Source organism: Musa acuminata, chromosome BXJ1-11 (assembly GCF_036884655.1).
Source record: "Musa acuminata AAA Group cultivar baxijiao chromosome BXJ1-11, Cavendish_Baxijiao_AAA, whole genome shotgun sequence".
NCBI lineage: Eukaryota > Viridiplantae > Streptophyta > Magnoliopsida > Zingiberales > Musaceae > Musa > Musa acuminata.
Window position 1 is genome coordinate 26,561,873 of NC_088337.1, and position 20,948 is coordinate 26,582,820.

At 41.3% G+C, this 20,948-nt stretch overlaps 2 protein-coding genes across 4 annotated transcripts; one reads left to right on the top strand and one right to left on the bottom strand.

Moving 5' to 3' along the window:
- The first annotated feature begins 1,999 nt into the window (after positions 1–1,999).
- Positions 2,000–12,586, top strand: LOC135597403 (aconitate hydratase, cytoplasmic-like). Of its 2 annotated transcripts, XM_065090315.1 has the most exons (21): positions 2,000–2,320; positions 2,419–2,523; positions 2,603–2,763; positions 4,173–4,265; positions 5,050–5,235; positions 5,325–5,486; positions 6,737–6,881; positions 7,014–7,156; positions 7,230–7,286; positions 7,363–7,442; positions 7,554–7,629; positions 8,276–8,461; positions 8,598–8,665; positions 8,759–8,877; positions 8,961–9,082; positions 10,277–10,375; positions 10,460–10,939; positions 11,083–11,181; positions 11,278–11,520; positions 11,628–11,731; positions 12,213–12,586. In XM_065090315.1, exons 1-20 carry the CDS (start codon positions 2,086–2,088, stop codon positions 11,700–11,702), a joined length of 2,934 nt encoding a protein of 977 aa, XP_064946387.1. In that variant the 5' UTR covers positions 2,000–2,085; the 3' UTR covers positions 11,703–11,731; positions 12,213–12,586. The 2 variants fall into 2 exon arrangements, with proteins under 2 accessions (XP_064946387.1, XP_064946386.1); XM_065090314.1 differs by lacking the exon at positions 12,213–12,586 and having other exon boundaries at positions 11,628–11,892.
- Positions 8,868–20,890, bottom strand: LOC135597405 (uncharacterized). Of its 2 annotated transcripts, none has more exons than XM_065090316.1 (3): positions 19,295–20,890; positions 18,916–19,214; positions 8,868–9,125 (listed from the first exon to the last, which is right to left on the bottom strand). In XM_065090316.1, the coding sequence occupies exons 1-3, from the start codon at positions 20,809–20,811 to the stop codon at positions 9,064–9,066; spliced, it is 1,878 nt and encodes a 625-aa protein (XP_064946388.1). In that variant the 5' UTR covers positions 20,812–20,890; the 3' UTR covers positions 8,868–9,063. The 2 variants fall into 2 exon arrangements, with proteins under 2 accessions (XP_064946388.1, XP_064946389.1); XM_065090317.1 differs by lacking the exon at positions 8,868–9,125 and adding an exon at positions 18,272–18,463.
- Positions 20,891–20,948: the final 58 nt, after the last annotated feature.

The window sequence follows — 20,948 nt, forward strand, 5'->3', positions numbered from 1 at the left end:
TTGAAGACCCATTACATTATAAGTAGTCAAATATCCACCTGAAATGGTAAAACCATTCGATGCATTCTTAAATTACAAAATTACTCTTTGTCAATCTTTATGCAAGTGCTTCTCATATGATATATGATATTAAAAGTGAAAGGAGAAGATGAATATTATTTTCTACCTGTATCAATCAATGTGAGTAAGAAACCAAGACCGATAATTATAGGTTGTCTCCTGTAAATAAAATATCAATAGGAGAATGCTAGATATGATTAAAGATTATCTTATTATATAATATTTTATAAAAAATATTTTATATATTTACGATCAAGTATAAAAACTCACATTTAACAAAATGAGATGAGAGTTTCTCTTTTTTGGCTATTTATCACTCATATATCTCGGGTTACTAATTTAGATATTAGATAGATCGAGTTGAAAAATCTCTTCGACCTTAATTTTTATATAGATAGTACCTCGAGAGCTCAATATTTTAACGTTGAAAGCACATCGAACAACCATATGTATATATAAATCACATTAGGTTGATCAAGTTCTTCAATACAATTCTAATTTCTTAAAATCATTAACCATAAATATTAAAATAATTAAATTCATTAAATTTTTTAATGAAACCAAATGATTCTATTAAGATTTGAATGTTGGATAATTAATTTTAAATATAAAATTTTAACCACCATATAATATTTTTTTATATAATATTTTACTGATTTAAAATTAAAACCATCGATTTGGATTTGAAATCATCGATTTATATTTCCTAACATCATTACTTATAATGGAATTGTCCATTATTAATTTTAGTTCGATTTGGAATTGATAATAACTTCTAGCCTAATTTAACTTTAGGTCGAATTGAATCATGATTAAGGCTAATCCAAAATATCTATCATATAAATGATAATATCGTATATAACACAATCCAAAGTATAAAATTTCTCAATAAAAAATACTGATAATAGGCTGAACTTATTAATATATATCATCGAGGATAAAAATCGTGTAGTATCAATAGCAAATCACAAAATTCCTCACTACTACGAAGAAGCGACAATAGTAAAGCCTACTACTATACATATCAATATATATTATATTCAAATAATTTCTTTCATTGACTTTGCTATTTCTAAATATAGTTAATATATACAATACCTAAATTATCCTTAAGTTTTTAATGGGTGGTGGTATCAACAATAAATAGAAGATATCTATGTTGAGTCATTGGTGTTGCTCAGTGCAACGTTGCGTATAAGTGCAATGTTGAAACTAAGAAGCTACTTCCTGAACGAGATGAAACAGATGATCGCGTCTCAGAAGCAGCGGAACTAATAGAAAACGCTGCGCGTTTCAAAGACTGGATCCACCAATTGGTCGCGAACAGCGAACACCATCTCGCCAGTCGTGTAAAAGCCGGCCGGCAATTAACGAACCAGCTTCCCTCACCCTTTCGCCGGGTCCGGTGCCAGATGGGACCCACGCTCACGAAACCCATTCTGGTTTATTTGGGTTATTAGTTTAAAGCAGGTGGCAGGTATTCGTTGTGTTTACGATGGAGTCGCGTGTTTTATTAGATAGCATTGTTTTTGGTCAAACGTGGCTTTCAAGATTCGCGCACGTAATTTGATCGAATTGTTGAAGTGATGTCCAAACTTAAAGGCTGTTTTTTGTTCCAACAGAAACAGCCGACCGCAAATCATGGAGACCGGAACCGCAAGAAATCGTCGCGCGTGTTCGAAGGATTTGATCCTCCAAGTGGTCTCGAACAGCGAACACCATCTGGCGAGATTTGGAAAAAGCCGACCGTCACGGATGGAACCCGCTTCCCTTACCCTTTCGTCTGGTCTGTTGTCCGGCGGGACCCACGATCACTCGCGGGCGATCAGTTGACCACCGCTGCAGCCCGCGCGGGTCCCGTCACCGCAGGCGAGCGCTTCCCACGCGTCGTTCCCTATCCCTCTCGCGACAGCGCTTTTTCGTCCTCCTCCCACGCCCTGTACATAACTTCCAACCCTCGCTGACTCTTGCACTCGTAACTGATCGCGCGCGCTGATCCCCACCGCGGCATCTCGACATCTAGCGATGGCAGGGGTCCTCCTCGCACGTTCCTCCTCCCGCCTCACCTCCTCCTCCCCGCTCTCCGCGTCCGGCGCATACCTCCTGTCCTCGATCTCTCCCTCCTCTCGTCCGCCGCTGCCCTCCAATCCTGTCCCCCGATCTCACCTCTCCGATGGGCGGTCACCGATCAGCCACCGCGCCCTTGTCCGCTCCTATGCCGCCGTCGCCTACCGCTTCGAGCGCCGGTTCGCCACCATGGGTATCCTCCCCATTCACCCCTCGCCACTGGCGTTCTTATTTTGATTTTGTTCTTGTTCTGGGTCCGACCTGATCACCTCGCGGTTTTCGGTTGGGTAGCTACGAGGAATTCGTATGAGAGCATCTTGACGACGCTGCGGAAGCCGGGAGGCGGTGATTTCGGGAAGTATTACAGCTTGCCTGCTCTGACTGACCCCAGGATCGGTAAGGATTTCGATGACTTCCGGTGTGAATTTGGTGCCTTAACGAAATGATGATTGTTGCCGTGGTTCCGTTGGTTTAGAGCGGCTTCCGTACTCGATAAGGATTCTGCTGGAATCGGCGATTCGGAACTGTGATGAGTTCCAGGTGACTGGGAAAGATGTGGAGAAGATTCTGGACTGGGAGAATACCGCGCCTAAGCAAGTCGAGATTCCCTTCAAGCCCGCTCGCGTTCTGCTTCAGGTACGTCTTCTCTCTCTGATTTCCATCTTGATTTTTTTGGAAGTTTTTAGGTCCTATATCGTGCTATATATATATCATCAGGAGATCCTTATTGTTCTTCTTCCGTGTGGTTATTTTAGTGAAGTAGCTAATTTTAGTCTGTGGGAGTAAAGAATCAGTTTCTTGTTGAGATTGGTTGGTTTGTACTGACAGATGTGGGCCGCTTCTGCAGGAACAAAAGTTATAAAAAGAAAAGGAATAAACTTTTCGAACCAGTGTATGTGTACTTCATTTTCTCCATATAGGGAATACAATATTAGAGCAATTAAGGAATACAATTCATTATGCTTGTTGTTGTCCAATTTTTTTCTTTAATTTTGCTATTTAATTGTGACTTGTGTCAAGGGTGTTTCATGGCCTTCAGACATGCAACACTCAGCCAAATTGTTATATAGAATTCTCTTGAAAAGATCTAATGCATAAAAAAGATATAATTCTATTTTAAGCATGCCTTTCTTTGCCCCTTCCCTGACTTTACAAGGTCAGGAGTTTTGTGAACTGGATTCTGTATGTGTTTTTTAAATTTCTCCAGTAATTACACCATTCATGAATCAATCGATCTTTGTATACCTTAGTGTCTGAGTAACTTTAATATCTAAAGCTAAAAGGCAACTCATAAAATTCTAAATATTTTAATGTATAGGTGCTACTTGTAGCATGTGGCTTCTTGAATTGGATACTACAATATCTCTATCAACTCAGTGTAGGTCTTGCTAATTTGTTGAATATGGATATGAATTATGATGATCATTGGAGGTTTCTAACCAGTAAAACAAATCTATGTAAAATTGGACAATATTTAAATTATTTACTTTTGATGACATTGGGGATGAGAAGATTTGACCTCAATTACAATGTGTCGTTATGGATTCCTACAAGGTGATAATAACAATGACAACAATGTTTACTAGGTCTCAAGAGCTTTCAGACACCCCCAACTTAACACTGTTGCTATTGCATAAAAAGGTTTAGAAAGTATCAATGTATTGGTCGACTTAGGCATAGGGAGACAGAGAATAGTGGAGTAAGTCGCTTGTATGATGATGATGTGGTTCCATTTGTTCTCCTTATTCCATAGAAAAGGATAATCTTTCTCCCCACTCATGTGGGCTTAAATTTATACATATTTGATTGAAAATGAAGTATAGAAAATTGATTACAGAACTTTATGTGTCTATTGAATTAACCTATTATATTCTCTGCAGTTAACTGAAGCTTAATTTGTTGCAACCCTTGTTGTCTATCATATATCTGATTGCGGGTTATGCAATTTTGACAAATTCATCATGCGTAATATTTTGTTTCACAAATGTCTTGTTTGTTACAGGCATCCATGTAACATTTCTTTTGTGTTTCAATTTGCTTGTCAGGATTTCACTGGTGTTCCAGCTGTAGTTGATCTTGCGTGCATGAGAGATGCTATGAAGAAGCTCGGAAGTGATCCAAATAAAATCAATCCATTAGTAAGTGTAAATTTAAAACAGTAATTATATAGTTCATTTCCCTTGAACGCTTCGGAACTATCCTTGAAAATATCTGCTGTTGGGTAAATCTCGGTTTTCTTCATCTTCCCTGTTGAAAAGTCCTTGAAAATTTTGTGCCTTATTTTTTATATCATTTAAATTTTATTGTTAGTGTGACTTGCATTGGTTATATCTCTGTTTAAACGTATGAAGGATATTTCGGAAATTTTGTTTTTTCTAGGATATGGGAAAAAACGTATGCAAGATCAACAACTAACAAAAAAAAAGGATTGTTAAACTAAGAATCATATAAAAATTCTTCTCTAGATGTTGGACTAGCTTCTGATTAGAACCTTTTGTTGAGACTGTTTCTTCTTGCTGACTAGTTTAGCGAACACAAGGACACAAGATCATCTGAGCTTTGATCTTATCAAAATTGGTTAGTGATGATGCCTATAAAAGAAGTCAAGGACATTAAATGTCTTCCTTTGACATAATATGCTTTTTGACATCATCATGAAACATAAGAGGTCTTTGTAATTTCTATGTTGCATTTAGTTTTACGAACATAAGATAATGGACCTGTGAACTTAGAAATTTGAAGTACATCGAACAAAAGTAAGGGTTATAATAAATGTCATGATAGAATCAGACATTCATAACCGTGAAGTATATTTCAAAGTCCTTCTGTTTGATAAGTTTATATATCTTATCGAGAGATACAATCCAGAATGTTGGGTTTATTATACCAGCTTGAATAAGTGTGCACAACTGATGCATGCAGGTTCCTGTGGATCTCGTTATTGATCACTCAGTTCAGGTTGATGTGGCAAGATCAGAAAACGCTCTGCAGGCTAACATGGAACTTGAATTCCATCGTAATAAGGAAAGATTTGGTTTTCTGAAGTGGGGTTCTAGTGCTTTCCATAACATGCTTGGGGTTCCACCAGGGTCTGGTATTGTTCACCAGGTAATTGTATCTTATTGATCATGAGAAATTGTTTTATTTGTTTTTCAATCTTCTCTTGTACTTTTTTAAGTTTAAATTGTCCTCTGCAGGTAAATTTAGAATATCTTGGTCGTGTTGTTTTTAACAGTGGAGGTATGCTCTACCCTGACAGTGTGGTTGGCACTGATTCGCACACGACAATGATAGATGGATTAGGTGTTGCTGGCTGGGGTGTTGGTGGAATAGAAGCAGAAGCTGCAATGCTTGGCCAGGTAAGTTTATTTTGTTAGGAATGTAGAAATCCCTATATGATAATCTGTTTGCAACTCCACTAGCCTTGATAATTTATTGGAACACCATTTCCTTTTCCCCTCAGATTGTTCTGGTTTTATGAGAATTTTTTTAGATTTTTTCAGCAGTATTATCTCTTTCATTTTACCTACAATCAATTTGCTAAAATGCTTTATATTGCATCTTTCTTAGTTGCAGTACTTTGGACTTCTTGTAATTAATTTTTACTTTAAAAGGATTAGCAGCTAACCCATTTGTCTTTATTAATGCATATGTACATTTGCTGTTTATGGCTTTAATTACTGGGATTGCAGGCCTCTTCGAATTGAAATGATCAGGGTAGCATGAGAGGCCTAAGAGACTGGAAGAAATAAGAAATCCCACAAAAGTGACCAAATAATAAAATTGTTGTCAAGCACTTCGTGGTGAATGCATTGCCTTGTCTTCTTGAAATATGAAAAATAGATGTGTTTGGTGTAGGTTGGCCAATGGTAGCGACCGGAAGATGAGGTTTCAAGTGACTAGTTTAAGATTTAAAACATGAATGGTGAGACCATTCTCTTCCTGGTCATTAGCTTAAAGTTTAAAACATGATTGGTGAGAATGCGGTCCCCCTTCTCTTCATGGCTAAATGCCTTGATGCATTTTCTTAATCATGCAACAAGAGAAATGTGCTTCTTTGGTTCCCTGCTTTATCCAGAAACTTTGAAGCCTGATATCTTTAATGTCACATATGATAGGAACTTCTAACAATGGGAAGACTTTTACGAGTAACCATGCAGTGAAATATTGCTACTACTAAAATGTCTTCGCGTTTGTTCATGTGCAACAAAAAAATATCAAAGCTCAATCAACCTTGGCATCATTCACTATTTGTTTGGGGCTCTGGGTTTGCGTTAAGTTCTGTCATCGTGTCTTAATTAGTGTTGTTCACAAACCCAGTTTTGAGAGAAATTGGTCTATCTGATTGTTTTGGGGTAAAAATTAACCAAATTGCTAGGAGTTAGACAATCATGATGCATTGCTTATCAGCTATAGTGTCTCTTAAATCTTTTACACATTTGGTCATGGTATATCAGCATTTTTGATATTTTTTTCGTGTTTAAATGTGTAGCTACATCTAGACTGGACTTGCTTGCAACTATGATTTATTTATACATATACATCGTGTGTGGGTCAAAATATTTTTCTCAATCTTTGTCGAAAATCTTTTTTCTTTGTCATTGCACAGGCGATGAGTATGGTGCTGCCTGGAGTTGTTGGTTTCAAACTTACTGGGAAATTGAGGAATGGCGTGACAGCTACAGACTTGGTTTTGACAGTGACCCAGATGCTTCGGAAGCATGGTGTCGTTGGGAAGTTCGTCGAGTTCTATGGTAAATAGACCAACGAATCTCAATTTTTTCTTCTTGAGGTTATTGAATTTATGTTGTTTTCTAACATGCTGAGTGTACTTTTACCTCTCTACCCCTTCCCTCTTGTTGAATTGTGATAATATATGTATACAGGGGAAGGCATGAGTGAACTTTCTTTGGCGGATCGTGCTACTATTGCAAATATGTCGCCAGAATATGGAGCAACTATGGGCTTCTTCCCTGTTGATCATGTCACACTTCAATATTTGAAACTGACTGGAAGAAGTGATGATACTGTAAGTTTCTGTTATTATCCAATTGTCGTAAAGACTTTTCTCAATGCACTCTAATCCTCTTGTCAACCTTTAGGTGGCCATGATAGAATCCTACTTACAGGCTAATAAGATGTTTGTTGACTACAGCCAGGTAATTTTCTTCGACTCTAGTCGGCAATTTCACATTGAACTTGATTGTTGTTTTCATACTGAGAATTCCTATACAGCCACAAACTGAAAGAGTGTATTCATCCTACTTGGAATTGAATCTGGGAGACGTAGAACCATGTGTATCAGGACCTAAGAGGTCAGGAACCCTGGACTCAAGTTGAAGCCATCAACAGGCTTGCAGCTATTATTTGCCAGCTGAATATAATAGAATCCTTTTTTAGCCTCTTAAAAATTATCTACCATGCAGGCCTCATGATCGTGTTCCTTTGAAGGAAATGAAAGCAGATTGGCAATCTTGTTTGGACAACAAAGTTGGATTCAAGGTACTCATAGTTCAGTTTACGTGATGTAGCATAAAAGATTATGCAAGTTTTAATGGATGTATCATCCTTATTTCATGCATTTGAAAAGTTACAGTTTAGTGTTTCTTTCCAACAAAGAGCACATGGAAAAGGCAAGTATCAAACTTGGAGACTATGCAATTTAGAACTTTAGTTGTTCCTAGAGCCAGTCCTTTTGAGGCAGATGTCATATCAGCCATAGTATATTAAAATTTATTTCATTAAGATGAAAAACTTCACTGGCTATTGCTTTGAAATTTTTTTCTAGATTTTATAGAAATGTTACACCATCTATTGGCATCTTAAGAGAAGGCCTTAATATTTACATTTACCTGGACAATACTAGTAATTTATGCCAATGATCAGGAACCTTTCATTATTATTATTATTTGATACTTGGTTATAATTGATAAACAGAGCTATTGATAAAGACTGGGAGAAGTTGCAGAACTTGTGACTTTGAGGAGTTACCTGTATCTGGTCGTCAGATAACCCATATGCCAATGATCTCATATTCTTTACATATTTATCCATTTAGATTATCAGATATCACAAAATTACATGTTGGTCATTGTGCTTTATATCTGAAAGCAAGAATGTGTAAAATAATATATTAGGTTTCTTATAGGGTTTTGCTGTGCCAAAAGAGTCCCAGGACAAGATTGCAGAATTCTCTTTCCATGGTACGACTACCCAGATAAAACATGGTGATGTTGTCATAGCTGCAATTACCAGCTGCACAAACACATCAAATCCTAGTGTAATGCTTGGAGCTGCTTTGGCTGCAAAAAAGGCTTGTGAGCTGGGCCTTGAGGTTGACTACTGCATTCCCTTGCTATACTTAGTGTGTTTTCATATTTAATGTAACATAAGATCTGTAGTTGATACAGTTCATATATCCACATGCCAATGGTTGGTTTGCTCTAATGGTTCATGTCATTTTGTGTCAGGTGAAACCATGGATCAAGACTAGTCTTGCTCCTGGTTCTGGAGTTGTGACCAAATACCTGGAGAAGAGGTTGTAGCTTCAAAGAGCATAACAGCTGGATGATTATTATGATTTTAAACTTGTTTGATATCCCAAAAATTAAATCTGGAACATATTTTTCAGTGGTTTGCAGAAGTATTTAAACCAGCTGGGCTTCAATATAGTTGGGTATGGCTGCACTACTTGCATTGGGAATTCTGGAGACCTCGATGAAGCAGTATCAGCTGCTATATCTGAGAACGGTAATGTTCATTTATTTATTTAGTTTGAGCATATGTTTTTTTGATATTAGAAATGAAGTCTGAAGTTGGTGTTCTACTTCCAGACATAGTCGCTGCTGCTGTATTGTCTGGAAATAGGAACTTTGAGGGTCGTGTACATCCCTTAACCAGAGCAAATTATCTTGCATCACCTCCCCTTGTGGTAGCTTATTCTCTTGCTGGCACGGTATTCATCCTGACCTCCATTTGCCACTTACTGGTTCCTTTTCCTGGAAAAGCAGCAAACAAAGTTTTTTCTTATTACACATTGATACAACAATAACAACAACAAAGTTGTAAATCTCAACTATTTGAGGTCGGCTATATGGATCTTTTGTTATCATAGAGATCTGTAAAAGATCATATACTTAGTTAAGTTCTTGTTTCACACTAATGTTGATTGAAAATAAATAACTTACTAATAAAGGCATGCAATTCAATAAGTTAATGGTTTTATACCTTCATGCTATCATTTCTAGATATCAATGCATGAACTTATTAAGTCATGAAGAGGTGTGGGTCCTAAGGTATCAATCTGTCTTTCCAATTAGATGATACCTTCTCCAAGCACATCAATCTGCTAAGAGTATGATTGAAAAGGCAATATAGTCAGTTAAATTACAAATTAGGGCACTACTAGGTATTCACTAAGCTTTTATAAAAAATAGTCCTAATGTAGTGTTTAGTTCACTAATGAAAAACATATATACGCTTATCCAATATTGTTGTAATATAGTTAAATTGTTTTTTGAGATTTTCACAATAAGGATTATACAGCAAGATCTCATCGAAGAAGGGTTATACACCAAGAAGGATTAAATTGTTCGTCACCAGATCCAGATTTCACACTGAAACACATCTAAACAAGAATGGCCATCCCATATCAAGCTTTGTTCAAAATTCAGAATAATAATTAGATGGATAAAATTCCAATCAAATTCTATAAATCTCATTGAAGAATTTAAAACATGAAAGTTGCACGTCATGAAATGACATCAAGAAGAGTATGGTTAAGTGACTTTGGAAAGAGAACAAACTTGAATGATCTAGGCATGGATAATATATCTCTTTATGCCAGTATACATTGAGTTTCTTGCTAATGAATTATTATTTTTGAAGTGGATCAAAATATCTTACAGTCCTTAATATCTGTAGATCACTTTGATTCCAATTATGGTGGATTATCATTGATCAAAGCGTTTTGTTTCTTTTCTTAGGTAAGATGCCTGCTCTGGCATCAACTCTCAACCTGTATTTTAGAGAAAACCACTGGTCTTAGGACACTGTTAATGCCAATTGATATACTAAAACTGAATATATATTTCGGCATCCAAAGAGCTGTGCTAGCTTTTCATGACAGCCAACTTCCGATTGTTTGCAGGTTGACATTGACTTTGAAAAGGAACCTATAGGGACCTCAAAGGATGGGAAGAAGGTTTACTTCAAGGATATTTGGCCTTCTAATGAAGAGATAGCAAATGTACAGTATCCACTCCTTGATCCTCATTTTCATTAGACTTGTTATCAGAAGGGTAGTGTTGTAATTTCTTGTCTGTTTCTTCAGGTTGTACAATCTAGTGTGCTGCCAGACATGTTCAAGAATACATATGAGGCAATAACAAAAGGGAATCCCATGTGGAATCAGCTATCAGTTCCATCAAGTACTCTCTATGCATGGGATCCTAAATCGACATACATTCATGAACCTCCCTATTTCAAGGACACGACAATGTCTCCTCCTGGGCCACATCCTGTGAAAGATGCTTATTGCTTGCTAAACTTTGGTGATAGTATCACAACAGACCACATTTCACCTGCTGGAAGCATTCACAAGGACAGTCCTGCTGCCAAGTATTTGACAGAGCGTGGTGTTGACCCAAAAGACTACAACTCCTACGGGAGTCGCCGTGGAAATGATGAGGTCATGGCAAGGGGCACATTTGCAAACATCCGCCTTGTTAATAAGCTCTTGAAAGGAGAAGTTGGTCCCAAAACCATTCACATACCCTCAGGGGAGAAACTTTCTGTGTTTGACGCAGCCATGGTTAGTTGCTACATTTGCTTATAGCTTGTGTCGAGTTACACAAAAAATTGCCAACCGCTGCATGAAGCTGCATGTATGTTCTGTTCAAAATCATGCAGGAATTGGCTCTCATTAACCTAAATTTTATACTTTTTTGTCTGCAGAGATACAAAGATGAAGGTCATGATACTATCATACTGGCAGGTGCAGAGTATGGAAGCGGAAGTTCTCGTGATTGGGCTGCAAAGGGCCCAATGCTACAGGTCAGTTCTTTTATGTTTGTAGTTATTAGTATTTCTAGCTGTCTTTTTCTAGTGTTCCCCATATTTAATATCACTGGAACACTTTCATGGTTGTAGGGTGTCAAAGCAGTGATAGCAAAGAGCTTTGAGAGAATCCATCGCAGTAACCTAGTCGGCATGGGAATTGTCCCCTTGTGTTTTAAGTCAGGGGAAGATGCGGATACCCTTGGCTTGACAGGCCATGAACGGTACACCATCAACCTGCCGAGCAATGTGAGTGATATAAAACCAGGACAAGATGTCACAGTCACGACAGATACTGGCAAATTGTTCACATGCACCCTTCGCTTCGACACTGAGGTACTAAAACAAGTGCTCTGATGATTAACTGCTAAACACACATTTATGCTGGTCATATTCAGGGTAGGTCGTACTTTGGTTATTGACGATGCTTCCTGATGGCATAGGTGGAGCTAGCATACTACAGCCATGGTGGAATTCTGCCATATGTAGTTAGGAGCTTGGTCGATGCCAATAACTAATTTCGCTAACAATGCGAGATGCAGAGAAGGTACTAATGAGGAGCTGTTTCTGTAAAAACAGTATTTCTTGGTCGAAAATATTTTATTAGTGGTTGGTTTGTACAATCAGTTAATCTTGGGTTTTTATTTATTTATTTATCGAATCTGCCCATGAAATAAAAAGAGAACTATGCTAGAAACCTTCAAGAGACTTAGAACAGTGTTTGTATCGATCACAGTTGGCGTTGATTATAAGCATGGTCTACAGTACCGGATCGTACCGCCCGGTACGGGCGGTACATACCGGTCCGACAGACTTCCGGTACGCGGACCATCTGTTACCGTTCCGACACTGTAGCTCGGCACGCTTAAATATATCGAGCGGTACACCTGAGTGTACCGCTCGGTATATCGTACCGTATCGGTACCGAGTCCAGGTCGAAACTCCGATACGGTACGGTATTACGGACCTTGATTATAAGATTCATTTTTTGTTATTTTGATCCGTGGATTGTTTATTTTCCTGTACAGCTTGAACATTGGAGTGCTTCTAAGGTGTAAACAGCAGTGGAGATTCAAGAATCACCATTGGAAATACAGTGAAAGGAGAAGTATAAATGCTATCCATACCTATTAATGGTCGAACTGGTACAGATCCAGTTATACCTACATATGGTATGGAGGAAGAAGGGAGAAGAAGGAAAGGGGCAGGAAGGAGACATATGGTATGGAGGAAGAAGGAAAGGGATGCAGGAATCAGACATGGTATGGAGGAAGAAGGGAGAAGAAGGAAATGAGACGCAGGAGGAGAAGAAAAAGAACTGCGTTTATTTCTTAGAACTTTCAAAACAATGTTAAAGGGCAAATGTGTATGTGATTCATATTATTCAATTTGCCAATGACTTTATTGTTATAACAAGGTTCTCACGTAAAATATCTAAAATATCTAGATTCATTTATCATAACGTTATCGATTTTACTAATAAAATCATAAAAAGTAAGAGTAAAAAGATAATCTTTAATATTTTAGTTTGTGATGATGAATGACATAGGTGATAGTTAGGGGTTACGAGTGATTGTTGTGGATGAGGAGAGCGATAACAAAAGTGAGAATTATTCTGCATCTATGTGCGACCCTCACATCTCGTTGTCACTCTCCTTATACACAACAATTATCTCTGGCTCCTAGCTGTCACGGTCTTAACTGGTTTTGCCTAAGTCGTGCGGCACCCTTGCGTGTCCGTCCGCAAAGGTCAGCCTCTCATTGTCCCTTTGGACCAACAAAAGAGAAAACGGGTTAGAGAGAACGTCTCAATTGGGATCCACAAGCAAACATCTCCGAAAAACACTTCATAGACAATGCAAATTACAAACAAACTTTACAAGCTCTGAATAGTTGCACAACAAAGGGTAAAATGGTCAATTACAGATCGAAAATCTCTCGCACATGTCCACATGACACAACCTTTATTTACAAACCTAAAGAGGCCACCAACCCAACTAAAATGGGACTATTAAGTCTTCGGCCGCCCCTCTACATGCTGTACAAGGCATGAACATGCCAAAAGACACGGACATACATAAGCATTACATCAAACATCTTGTTTAGAAGTTTGTCTGTGACATTCTCCCCCACTTATTCCTTCGACGTCCTCGTTGAAGCCTTTGTCGACACTGCAACTCCTCGCCTTTGTTGAGTCTTCAATCTTCTGCTCCAGCTACAATGCGCCTCTTGACTCCCAGCTGCTCTCCGCTGTTGTTTTTGAGTAGTCGAACCTTTGATCCGCCATGCTGCTTCAACTCACCAATGACTCTGACTTTGGTGTGGGGTTGGCTGAGTTGTGTTGATCTTTGTTGATTCCTGCGGATCCCCCAGATGAAGGAAAAGACCATCCTTACTGCGTCAGTTTCTCAAATTCCTCATGCTGCTTAAACTGGGTGGATGCTTGTTGGAGCTTTAACGAGCATCGTCTCGCAAACTTCTGAAGTTTTGGGTCATTCCTCCACAAAATTTGCTCATTGACTCTTCTTTCACTTAGTTGTCACATCCAAGTAGGTTCGCATCACTTCCGCTTTCGATTGGCATTTCGTTGGGAAATGAAGCGGACAATCTACTCTCAGTAGCACTGATCACCGTTGGTGAGAATTTGACAACTATTGTCTTCCATTATCTTTGAAGGGTCTTTGAACATCTGCAGAGCTCCTCTATTGGATAGATAAGAGAATTGGGGTACTCGGTTTCGCCCATTCTCTTAAGAGTTGAGAAGGCAAATGTTACTTGACTTCGCCCGCCTCCTCGAGGTTGTACTTCCTGCATCGAGCTGGTTACTGGCCTTCACCTACTCTTTGCTCACACTTCTGAAGCACTTGAAGTGTTTGCACTCCTTGTGTTGAGTTAGTTACTATGATTCACCTTCTCAATGCCATCGAACTTCTGGAATGCGGGAAGTTTTCACCCCAACTTGGAGTAATTCTCTCATAGGTTTGGTCGCCTCTGGGATTGTACCGTCTTCTCCATCAACCCTACCGCCTACTCCATTGAGTAGCAAAGGTACAGCACCGCGTACTGCCTGCTTCGTTCCTTGGTTATGCACTCTTGCATGACCCGAAGTCCTTCACTTTCGGCTATCTTGATGAGAAGCTCATTGACACCGGTCTTACGAAGTTCCTCGGCCTCTGCCCTTCAGCCTTGTGTCAGTACTTGGAGATTGCCTCTGCATGCTCCACCTCCTCGACCCCTTTCACGACCAAGCGCTCTCCCTCCATGAGAGCAAGGGATCAATGACTTTCACGGAAGTCCCGCCTCTGCGGTACCATGGCGCTGCCATGCCCATGGCCCTACTATCCGTTGCCTCGCATCTGCATCCCTTTTCTTCACGATCAGTAGATATGTCTCCGTGGCACTCCTCTGAGTCCACCTCCATTCTAACTTATGCTTGATTTTGGGTAGCTAAGTCCCTCTGGACTTGTCGTCGCTTCCTCGCCCCTTTCGACCCCCTGCTTCAACACCTCTGTGTTCTCCAAGCAGTCCATTTGGTCGATGGAAATACAGACTGCAACTCCCATGCATGGCCTCTGCCATCACGTTGTAGGGTTTGCACCGATTCTGTTCTCCTTAGCTTCCTTGGTAGCAACGTTCGCTTACTCGACCTTGTCCTCTGACTTGTCGGGCTCCCTTAAGCGAATATGAGCTCTGGAGCAGTCCAACTCTCTAGCTGCTTCGATCATACCTCTGCATGATCAAGTCCCTCCCATGGAACTCACTAGTGCTTGCATTCGAACTTTTCCCTTGGTGGAACACAGCCCCCATATGCTGATGACCAAGGCTTTCATCCGATGCAAAATTCGATGCACGCACGGAAGACCCGCCTCTGCGGTACCATGGCCTTCACTCCTTGAATCCATAGCCCTTCTTGCCGTCGTGTTGTTCACCGAAGTGGAGCTTCCAGTAGCTCCCGATCATACCTCCATATGATCTAGTCCCTCACGGGTCTAGATCGTGTGTATCGCATTGCCACGAACTGTTCCACCACGATCCACTGCACCATGTCGCCTCCTGGTGACATCTCCATTGCATTCTGATCCTTGTGGAATAAACTCGAATTGTGAACCCTCCATGTGTGGCCTCTGCCAATACATCGTAGGGTTTCTTCCACCTTCGATTTTGTTCGCTCTTTTGGCAATCGACCTTCATCCACCCACTCTTGGGTCACACCTAGATGAAGCACCGCTCTAGGACAGTCCGTCGCCTAGTAGCTCCCGAAGTCCACTGACTTCACTGTAATTTGTGCACCATTGTCCGGATCCTGGGCCTCTACCCCTACCGGCACAATCTCCGCTGCGCACCGCTTCCTTCATGGCAACTTGAATGGCAACACTGTGGCATATTCTTCAAGAGTACCCACCTCTGAGTCCTCTTGCCCCGTGCTAAGGCCTTCTGAACTCAACTTCGCCTCCGTAAATTGAATCGCCTTAGTTCCTCCATCAAATGCTCCTCCGAGATAAGGTGCATGTGCCCAGAAGCTCCCTTCGTCTTCGACACCATGCAAGATGAGTCCACTCCGACAGAATGAATGACCCATGGAACAACATGATCCTGCTCTTGCCTCTACAAGAGTTCATGTCCTTGACCTCTGTCCAAGGAAAGCACTGTGCCTCTGCTCCATGTTCCAACTTCTATGCTTGCTCCCTTCATGCGGCTTGGGTACTTCGCCAAGTTACACCCAAGTTGCTCCGCTCCTCGTTTTTGCATTGAGTCGATGGTGGCCCTCATGCCCACCATTCCACGGGTCAGCCCTCCCTTGAGTCCGATCTCCACATCGACTCCAAGTATGCCTTCATTTAAGTTGCTTTGGGTCGCTCCCCCACTTGATCTCGCAATGCATACACCAATGCATTCTCTCGAGCGAGATCATGCGACGACTCCTCGCCACTTGCTCAGTCCATTGAGCTTCGTGGAGTTGTTGTTTGTTGAGGTACTCCTCAACTTGTGAGGTCCGTCTCACATGATTCTCCCTCTAGGGAGCCGGAACTTATCCCTCCTGGATAACTATCCCATTGGAGCAACATCTCTCTTCGTTTTGGAGACCACCATCCCCTTGGACTACTCCGATCTGCTGAACAAACTGTGCATTGTTCTGCCTCTTACAAACGCACTTGCTAGATTGCGACTCCACGTCAATACAGCCCCCGCTGCACCACTCAAGGCCTAGCAACATGTTGAACTCGTTGCACACTTCAGCCTCCTACGGACGTATCCTTCCCATGCCGAAGAGAAAGTTTCAATGCTCCATGGCGCCGAGTTTCGGTCGCCTTGGGATGGCCACAAACATTCCATCGTTCGTATACAAGCCCATGCATGAGTACCAAATTCTTCGAGTTAGCAATTCCCCTCACCTCTGTGAGTTTTGCACAACTCTTTCGATCGCTGAGCAACTCATTCCACATTGCATGGTCTCATCTTTTACCAAGCGCCTCGCTTGCCTTGAGCACCATCAAGTATAGTTGTCAACGTTGAGCCGTAGCTCAAACTCAGCCATCCCAACCTTTGTGTGCTCCGCATTCTTCCAAGCTTGTCTGTTCTCGTGGTGCCTCTTGCGCAAAGGGTTGGCCATTCCTCTGAATGCCAATCTCAGATGCCCGCTCCTCCAAGCGACTCCTTTTCCCTACATCTCCATGCCCGTTTTCCCCCAAACGGTCGCGCGTATGCTGACTGCCCTCAACGCAGCCCCGCTAGGTCCCCCATGTTTGCATGCTAAGTGTTTCTATGAGTGCTTGGCCCGCTCTGATACCATCTGTCACGGACTTAGCTGGTTTTGCCTAAGTCGTGCGGCACCATTGCGTGTCCGTCCGCAAAGGTCAGCCTCCCCGAAGCCTCCTATTGTCCCTTAGGACCAACAAAAGAGAGAACGGGTTAGAGAGAATGTCTCAATCAGGATCCACAAGCAAACATCTCTGTAAAACACTTCATAGACAATACAAATTACAAACAGACTTTACAAGCTCTGAATAGTTACACAACAAAGGGTAAAATGATCCATTATAGATCGAAAATCTCTCGCACGTGTCCACATGACACAACCTTTATTTACAAGCCTAAAGAGGCCACCAACCCAACTAAAATGAGACTATTAAGCCTTCGATCGCCCCTCTACATGCTGTACAAGGCATGAACATGCCAAAAGACACGGACGTACATAAGCATTACATCAAACATCTTGTTTAGAAGTTTGTCCGTGACATAGCGGCATCGTCATTCGTTACCACTAATGTCGTTCGCTCTTATGTTAAAATTACTTTTTTGCTATTTACTTTTAAACCAATGATGTTAGAATAAATGAATCTTTATGTTTTATTTTTTTAATTATAAGGATGTCAATATAATTTTATAAAATATAAGGCCTAAAATACTAAAGATAATTAACTATTGAAGACAATATATAATTAGTATGCTACGAACGCTACATACTTAATGTTAATGATCTTCATAAAAGTCACCCAACATAGCATTTTTTTTTATCTCTACTGAGAAAAATAAATCTTTTCTCCGTGACCAAGTATAATGGAACAGTTGGCAAAGACCAAGCAACATCTATAGTTTGACTTTGATTGGGCCACCACAGGAAAATAAATCTTTTCTCCGTTGCCGGATGAGGGTGGGGACCTTGAAACTAACTCTATCCGGTGCTTGAGGAGATCCATCGTAGTCAATGCTCTGCTTTGTGGACCTAACATACATTTGGAGTTAAACCGAAGGCTCTCTCTTGCGAGCAAGAGTACGAGAGCATCAGTTCTGAGGGGCCTGAGGAGATGAGATTGCGAGCTGAGGAGATTCTACCAGAGGTAAGTTTCTTTTTCTGGTGTAGATTGACAATCTGATTACTGTCACTGCTGGTACATGGTAAGGTCAAGTGCCCAAAACAAAGGGAGTGCTTATGAGGGTAGGACTTCAAATACCTGATTAGGGAAGTATGTAAAGAATATAATTAATTTTCCCCCAATTAATTTCTTTTCACAAAAAAGAAAATTGTATTTTCTTTCTAACTGCAGCACATTTTACTAGGATTTCATTATTTCATCATTCTAGAAGATAAAACAATGATGAAGATAATCAAATCAATGAATCACAATATCCATTTTACGAGCCCCAAATTGGTTAAAATACCCAAAAACTACAATAACGACTATACTGTAAGTCCTTCAAAGCTGCATCCTTCAACATTAAAAGGTAAGATTCTTCATGACAAAGGATTATAGAAGGGTCTTCTCCAGAAGAGTTCTGCCTGGTGCACAAATAGCAGAAACAGGTATTATATCATGGCTAACTAGTCAGTGCACAAATCAATTGCAATCTAGTCAAAACAATGCTACATGGAGATCGAGAAATATCACCCTCGATTCTAATGTAACTAAGGAACTGATATTATTATGAGTCTGAAAGTTTCATCAGCTTATCATTGCAACAAATTTGCCCAAGAGAAGAAACGTGTTAGATGATCTCTTAAGAGAACCATGTATGATTGATAAATCTTCATGGTTCATACATCTAAGACACTTCTAACGATGCTATTACATGTCCACGGCTATAGTTGAAATACTTTCATTAAAATGAAACAAAGGATAGCCAAGGGAAATAAAATTCTGTGCGAAAATTATATAGCGCAAAAAAACTTCTCTCATAATAAAAAAAAGTGGCAGCCAATCCCCTTTCACAAGAGTTGCTCTCCCGAGTTACCTGCTTGATCCTTACTGGTGGCACTGGCACATTCATGACTTGTCTCCATAAAACAGAAATCTGGGTAATTACGTTGGTTCAAAGAGTGAAGCCACAGTGCAACCGCTCCTTCCTTGTGCTCCATAGAGGCAATATGAGGGTATATATATTTCATCTTAAATTCCTCAGCTTCCTCAGCATAAGCTTCCATGGTCAATACCTCATGCGAATCCTTCCATTTCTGGTTATATGATGTAAATAGGCATTCATCCAGGTAAAGCCCAACTTCAGGGGCCGTAGGAACATTGATATTGACATCCCTGAACAACAAAAGCCAAATTAATCACCCATGACCATGGCATAAAGTTGATATACACACAAGAGGATAAAAAGATCATACTTTTTCAAGGCTATATCCATAAGTGACTCAGGTGCACAGTTCCTCATCACTGCAACTGCAAGGCCGATCATCTTCCTGATCTGATGGAGCATAAAGCTCTGTCCTACAACCTCACACTTGACAAATTCAATCCCCTCGATACAGACAACACGATTTGCATCAAAGGATATAATATATCTACGAGCAGAGGGATCTTCAGCCTTAGTTCTGGTTGTGAAGTTATGGAAGTTGTGAGTTCCCACATAATGCTTCAGTACGCTATTAAATCTCTCCCTCTGCTCATCCTCATAACAAAACTTGCTTTTGACAGTCACTTGCTCTCCATTAGTTCTATCAGCAACTATAGGTTCCAATCTCTGGTTTTCTAAAGAAGCACTCGGCTCCATAGTAGAATTCTCTTTCATTGTGATAGCCTCATTACTGAGCTTACCATATTCTTCCACATAGGAAGCCACTGGATCTACTGTAGCATCAGGATTCATGTTACCAGGAGCAACAGCATCTGTTGCAGTAGAATTCTCTTTCATTGTGATAGCCTCATTACTGAGCTTACCATATTCTTCCACATAGGAAGCCACTGGATCTACTGTAGCATCAGGATTCATGTTACCAGGAGCAGCAGCATCTGTTGCAGCAGATACAAGTTTGCCGGCCTCCACTTCATTTCTACCCATGTTAGCCGAGTTAGTCTCTGCAATCATAATGGAGAAATCATGCTGCTCATCATCAACTCCACCACTGCCAAGGTCAAAATTTTCTAGCTTATTCGCCTCAGATTTATCACTTTCTTCCAGACTGAAACAGGCGACACCAACAGTCTGATCAGCCGATGCATCAGCTGCAAGATCAACTCTTTTCTGGGCAATGGAACTCCCAGCCCAGCGGCCCATGAGACCAGGGATCTTACGCCCCCTTTCTGAGCATTCTAAGCAGCGTGCGAGTTCGTTGTCGGACCCCATGCTCGCCATCACGGCCTCCCGGTCCGGATGCGCGCTAGGGTCAAGGGCGAACACCGGGATGAGATACACGTACCGGCGGCGATCGCAGAATTTCTTGGCGTTGAAGGAGTTGGTGACCCGTTTGAATCCGAAGACCCTGATCTGGTCGGAGAGATGGGCGTTGAGGCGAGCGACGAGGCCAGGCGGGTCTACATAGAAGCGGCCGGACACGACCTGGGCGGCGGCGCTGACGCCCTTGTCGGTGCGTGCGGAGCGGGCCCAATCATAACGGCGGGGGAGGCCGCGGTCCGTCTCCGGAACGGCGCCGGCGAGAAAGAGGGCCTCCTCGAGGTCGCCCTCGATGGTACGGGCCCCCGGGTTCTTCTGCATGCCCTGGTACCCTGCGCCGCAGTAGCCGAGGAAAATGGCCACCTTGCGCCGTTTGTACCGCCGCCTGGGCTCGCCGGCGGCGAAGGGGGCGGAGGAAGGGTCCTCGTCGGCGTCGGACGTGGTGGCGGAGGACGACATCTTGGGCTTCTTCGAAGGGTGGGGAGGCGAGGAGGGAGGGGAGGAAGCCATTAGGGTTTATATGAAGCAGTGTCGGGAGTAAAAAGGAGAGGCTTTTGGAGAGGAGTGTCTTCAAACCCTAGAACTGAGACGGGGGATAGTAGTCGATAGTGGGATACAAGCGTGAAACAAATAAATCACAGCCGTCT

Coding starts and splice junctions, on each gene's coding strand:
- LOC135597403 (XM_065090315.1), top strand. CDS start 2,086: ATGGCAGGGGTCCTCCTCGCACGTTCCTCCTCCCGCCTCACCTCCTCC. Junction 5,236..5,324: donor GGTCTGGTATTGTTCACCAG/GTAATTGTATCT, acceptor TGTCCTCTGCAG/GTAAATTTAGAATATCTTGG. Junction 8,666..8,758: donor ACCAAATACCTGGAGAAGAG/GTTGTAGCTTCA, acceptor CATATTTTTCAG/TGGTTTGCAGAAGTATTTAA.
- LOC135597405 (XM_065090316.1), bottom strand. CDS start 20,811: ATGGCTTCCTCCCCTCCCTCCTCGCCTCCCCACCCTTCGAAGAAGCCC. Junction 19,215..19,294: donor ATGGATATAGCCTTGAAAAA/GTATGATCTTTT, acceptor TTTGTTGTTCAG/GGATGTCAATATCAATGTTC. Junction 9,126..18,915: donor CACCAGTAAGGATCAAGCAG/GTAACTCGGGAG, acceptor CTGCTTTTCCAG/GAAAAGGAACCAGTAAGTGG.